The following is a 4,719-nucleotide window of genomic DNA, read 5'->3' as shown; positions in this document are numbered from 1 at the left end:
CGCAGCTTCCCGACCCCTGCCCCCCGCCGTGCTGCTCGCCCCCGGTGCCCGGCCCGCCTGCCGGGAGGACGCGCGGCGGTGAGCCCTGGGCACCCCTTGGCTGCCGCTCGGGGTCTCCGCGCGTCCCAGCGCCGCTGTCGCCTCCCGCGCAGGCTGCCCGCGCCGCGGCTGCGCTGCTGGTGGCTCCCGGTCCTGGTAGGGTTTGTTCCCGACGAAACCACGGCACCGCACCAAGCCAGGCACGAGCGGTGCCCGCGCAGCGCGGCTCGCTGAGCCCAGCAGGCAGCAGCCACGCAGCCAGGCCGGTGTGACAGCGCGCTCCTGGGCAGCAGTTCCCTTAAACAACCGTGCAGAAATAGCTAAAACCCACCCAAGATAAGCTCAGGCCCGGGAAGCCCTGGTGCCCGCTGTGGGCGGGCAGCCCGGGGGCAGCGCCTGACCACCGGCTCCCCCCCAGCAGCCAGATGCCCAGGAGGAAGCCGGTGCCGGCGCTGGGCAGCCTCTGCCTGCAGAGCCTGGCGCAGCACATGCAGAGCGTGTGGGTGAAGGACTACAGCGAGAACTACCTGGACGAGTACCAGTTCCGCTACATCATGGGCCCCTTCAACGACCTGGGTGAGCTGCGGCGGGGGGCGAGGAGGAGGGAGGGCGAGTGGGGGGCGAGGAGGAGGAAGGGCGAGCGGTGCCGGGGCCCCGCTCCCTGACCCGCCCGACGCCCCCCGCAGCCGGCAGCCTGGTGCAGGACCTCATCCGGCTGCTGGGCGAGAGCCGGCGCCTGACGCGAGCCGCGCTCCACCTGCTGCTGGTGCCACACCTCCAGGAGCTGAGCCTGCGCTCCTGCCCCAGCCTCGTCAGCAACGCCATCGGCCAGCTCGTCACCGTGCGCTGCAAGGTGAGCGGGCAGGGCAGGGGGCGATCGCCCTCCGTGGGGCTCAGCACAGGGGCTGGCAGCCGGGGTGCCCCGGTCCCCTGCCAGCGTCCGGGTGCGGGGGCTCAGGCAGGGAGCGAGGGGCTCTGGGTCCCTCTCTCCCGGCCCTGCCTGGCTCCGTGCCCCAGATCTCCCGCAGCCGATGCCGTGGGGCTGACGCTGCCCTGGCTGAGGCTGGGTGCGAGACCACCCGCCCTGCTGGGGGCACGGGCTGGGCGCTGCAGCCCCCGTGAGCCGGCCGGGGCGGCTGCGCGGCAGTAGGGCGTAGGGCTGTCCGGCAGCAGGGTGTGGGGTCCCCCCCGAGCCCCGTGCCCTGCTGAGGAGGCTCCGTCTGTCGGCGGCAGAGCCTGAGCGCCCTGGACCTGCACGGCTGCAGCCGGCTGTCGGCGGACGTGCTGGTGGACCTGGTGGAGGAGCTGCCGCTGCTGAGCCGCCTGGGGCTGGCGGAGACGCAGGCCAACGTCCAGGTGCTCTCGGCCGTGGGCTCCTGCTGCCGGCGCCTGCGGGAGCTGGACGTGTCCCGCTGCAAGAAGGTGTCGCCGCGCGCCCTGCGGCACCTGGCCTACGACCCGCTGGAGCGGGCCCTCTGCTGCCCCGCGCTCCGCATCCTCCTGGCCCGCGGCCTCGAGCCGGCGGGGGACGGCGGCATGGTGGCGGCGCTGGCCTTCCTGCTGCTGGCCCTGCCGCGCCTGGAGGTCCTGGCGCACAGCGCCGTGCCGGACGCGCTCTGCCTCCTCCACGCGCGGCAGCTGGGCGGCGGCGGGGACGCCGACGGCTTCCCCTCGCTGCAGGAGCTGCTGGCGCAGCGGCGGAACGGCTCGCGGCTCACCCTGCCGCTGCGGCAGCTGGAGGAGGTGGAGGAGCCCGTCCTCGGCACCGCCTGCGCCGTCTGCCCCGAGGCCGAGGAGGTCGGCGTGTGGCTGGGGGACGGCGCGGCGGCCGGCTGGGACGCGCTGCGCTGGGGCCGCCTGGCGCGGCTCAGCCTGTCCTGCGCGGGGCCGCGGGGCCGGGCGCTGGGCGAGGTGCTGCCGCTGGCGCGCAGCCTGGGCCCGCAGCTGCAGAGCCTCGCCCTGCACGGCTTCTGCTACGAGGACGAGCTCTCCCTGGGCGCCCTGCTCTGCAGCTGCCCCAACCTGCAGGCCTTCAGCACCGAGCTGCAGGCCCCGCCGGGCGCCTGCCCCGACGAGGAGCCCCCCGACGAGCCCCCCCGCTGGGACACCGGCCTGCTGCCCCACGCCTTCCCCCGGCTCCGGCGCTTCTCCCTGTCCCTGGCCGGCACCGCCAGCCCTTTGCCAGTCCCGCACGGGCTGGTGCTGCGTGCCACGCTGGCCTCGCTGCTGTGCCGCTCGCCGCGCCTGCAGAGCCTCTCCCTGCTCGGCATCCCCTTCTCGCTGGACTCGGTGTTCGAAACGGTGCTGGCGGCCCCGGGGCCGCCCCTGCTGGAGCTGCGGGAGCTCTCGCTGGTCGAGAGCCAGGTGTCCAGCCAGACTGTGCAGCTGCTGCTGGCCTCCGACGGCCGCCTGTGCCGCCTGGACCTGTCCCGCTGCCGCGACATCTACCGCCGGGACTACGACGGCTTCCTGCAGGCGGTGCGCAAGCAGCGACTGGACCTGGACATCACCTGGGAGTAGGCGCCCGGCCCAGAGAGCGGGTCTGGCCGTACAGAGGTCTTTAATAAAGGAGTTGCACTGCGAGTGCTGCGACTGCCCGTGGCCGCTGATGACACCTCTGCCCCGTCCCAGCGCAGTTGTGCTCCCCGTGCCCCGCTGGGGAAGGGGCTGGGGGAGCTCAGCCGCGCGTTGCGGTGGTGGCACCGCTGGAGCCGGGGAAGCGTCCCGCACCCCGGCGCTGGCTGCAGCTCGGGGGATGCCAGGCGGCTCGGCAGCCCAGGGGCCCCCCAGCAGCACCGGCTCAGTGCTGGGGGCCCGCCGGCAGCCCCGTCAGCCGCTCCGACTCCTCCCAGAGCTTGCGAGCCAGGCCGGCGTCGCGGGCGGCTGCGGAGGGCAGCGCAAGCCCGCAGTCGCTGCCGAAGTACTTGCCCGTGATGCCCGAGACCTCCTCCGAGACGGCGCAGTAAATGGTGCTGATGGCGCCCTGCTCCGCCGACTGCCGGGGGAGGGACGGGTGAGGAGGGGGCCCTGCTGCCCCTGCCCGGCCCAGCGCCCCCGAGCTGTGGGGCAGCTCCCGCTCAGCCCCCCGGTGCCTGCGCTCACCTTGATGAAGGGGCGGATGAGGAGGAAGAGGGAGCGCATTGCCCAGCTGAAGTGCCGCATGATTCTGGTGCTCACCACACCGGGGTTCACGCTGTTGGCGGTCACCCCTGCCCGGCGGCACCATCAGCACCCGCTCCACCGGTACCGGGCAGCCGCCACCGTGCCCAAGCAGGGTCTGGAGCGCGGGCAGAGGTGGCGGGGTGGCCCTGGAAAAGAGGGGCTGGGCCCCTGCACCCTCCCGGGGCAGCAGGAAGGGCCCCGTCCCTGAGCCCAGCTCTCCCACCCACGGGGGATGCGGGGGTCCCGGGGTGCCTCTAAGAGGGCTGAGCCCCCTCAGCCCCCTGTGCAGCTCCTGGGGCACAGCGCAGCAGCGCGGTGTGGTGGGGACGGGCGGGCGGCCCTGAGGGGCAGCCACCCCCGGAGCCTGAGGCCAAGCAGGGCACAGAACGGCGCGGCACGGCCGGGCACGGCACCCACCTGTGCCCTGCAGGCGCTGGGCCAGCTCGGCCGTGAACAGGACGTTCATCAGCTTGGTGCTGTTGTAGATGGGGTCGTAGCCGCCGGGCTGCGCCTGCCCGGTGAGGTAGCGGACGTCGGCGGTGCCCACGCCGTGCCGGAAGGACGAGACGTTGACGATGCGGGCGGGTGCCGACGCCTTCAGCAGGTCTGCGTGGAGCAGGGGGTGAGCGGGGCGGCCCCCAGCGGCCCCCAGCCACCCCCAGCCCCGGCAGCCCCCGCGCTCACCCAGCAGCAGGTTGGTGAGCAGGAACGGGCCCAGGTAGTTGGTGGCAAAGGTCTGCTCCAGCCCCTCCGGCGTGATGGTGAGGGGCAGCCCTGCAGGAGGCACGGGGAGCCGTGGGGCAGGCGTCGCCCCCCGGGGCAGGATGGGGAGCGGGGCCCCGGCGCGTACCGGTGAGGCCGGCGTTGTTCACCAGCACGTCCAGCCGCTTCTCCTCCCGCAGGACGGCCTGGGCAAAGGCGCGCACAGAGGCCAGCGAGCTGGTGTCCAGCAGGCGCAGCAGCACCGCGGGGTTGCCCGTGGCCGCGCGGATCTCCTCCACCGCCGCCTGGCCCCGCTCCTGGCTCCGGCACGCCAGGATGGTGCGGGCGTTCCTGCGGGCCAGGTCCAGGGCCACGCACTTGCCGATCCCTGCAGGACGCGGAGCGGGCGCCGGGCTGGTCCCCGCCTGGGCCCTGTGGCGAGGGGAGCCCCGAGGGTCCGTGCCCGCCGCCCCCAAGGCCCGTGCCAGGCAGCTCAGGCGCTGCCAGGAGCCCGGTGCTGAACCGCGGGCACCACAGCCCTGGAGCAGGGGGCATCAGCGCGGGGCCGAAATGGGGCCGGCAGCCCTGGGCCGCAGGCAGTGCAGGGCGGGGGGGCTGAGTGGGATGGGGATGGGGCAGGACGGTGCGGGGTGCGGGAAGGAGCCGAGGGTGGCAGATCGCCGCAGCTTGCTCGGGGCTCGCCTGGAGCACGCAGCACAGACGTGGTCACCAAGCCCACACGTGGCCCTGTGGCAGCCCTGTGCCATGCAGAGGGACCGGGCAGGAGCAGCTTAGGGGCGAGGCAGTGCCGGGGCG

At 74.5% G+C, this 4,719-nt stretch overlaps 2 protein-coding genes across 2 annotated transcripts; one reads left to right on the top strand and one right to left on the bottom strand.

The window, feature by feature from the left end:
- The first annotated feature begins 203 nt into the window (after positions 1-203).
- On the top strand, positions 204-2,636 carry LOC118260588 (uncharacterized). The gene is made up of 3 exons (XM_050716802.1): positions 204-615; positions 726-892; positions 1,273-2,636. Exons 1-3 carry the CDS (start codon positions 465-467, stop codon positions 2,557-2,559), a joined length of 1,605 nt encoding a protein of 534 aa, XP_050572759.1. The 5' UTR covers positions 204-464; the 3' UTR covers positions 2,560-2,636.
- Positions 2,637-2,839: 203 nt separating this feature from the next.
- LOC118260621 (retinol dehydrogenase 11-like) lies at positions 2,840-4,291 on the bottom strand (the record flags this gene model as incomplete). The annotated part of the gene is made up of 5 exons (XM_050716803.1): positions 2,840-3,034; positions 3,142-3,248; positions 3,619-3,807; positions 3,886-3,975; positions 4,052-4,291. Coding segments are annotated over 5 exons (821 nt in total), but the record flags the coding sequence as incomplete, so codon positions are not given.
- Between the last annotated feature and the right edge of the window lie 428 nt (positions 4,292-4,719).

Source organism: Cygnus atratus, unplaced genomic scaffold (genome assembly GCF_013377495.2).
Source record: "Cygnus atratus isolate AKBS03 ecotype Queensland, Australia unplaced genomic scaffold, CAtr_DNAZoo_HiC_assembly HiC_scaffold_378, whole genome shotgun sequence".
Classification (NCBI taxonomy): Eukaryota; Metazoa; Chordata; class Aves; order Anseriformes; family Anatidae; genus Cygnus; species Cygnus atratus.
The sequence above is the reverse complement of the archived record's forward strand: the minus strand, read 5'-3'. Positions and strand labels throughout refer to the sequence as shown.

Bases quoted from the DNA above. Each gene is read 5' to 3' on its own strand.
- LOC118260588 (XM_050716802.1), top strand. From the start codon at position 465: ATGCCCAGGAGGAAGCCGGTGCCGGCGCTGGGCAGCCTCTGCCTGCAG. The intron at 616-725 runs GTGAGCTGCGGC...CGCCCCCCGCAG, and splicing joins GGGCCCCTTCAACGACCTGG to CCGGCAGCCTGGTGCAGGAC. The intron at 893-1,272 runs GTGAGCGGGCAG...TGTCGGCGGCAG, and splicing joins TCGTCACCGTGCGCTGCAAG to AGCCTGAGCGCCCTGGACCT.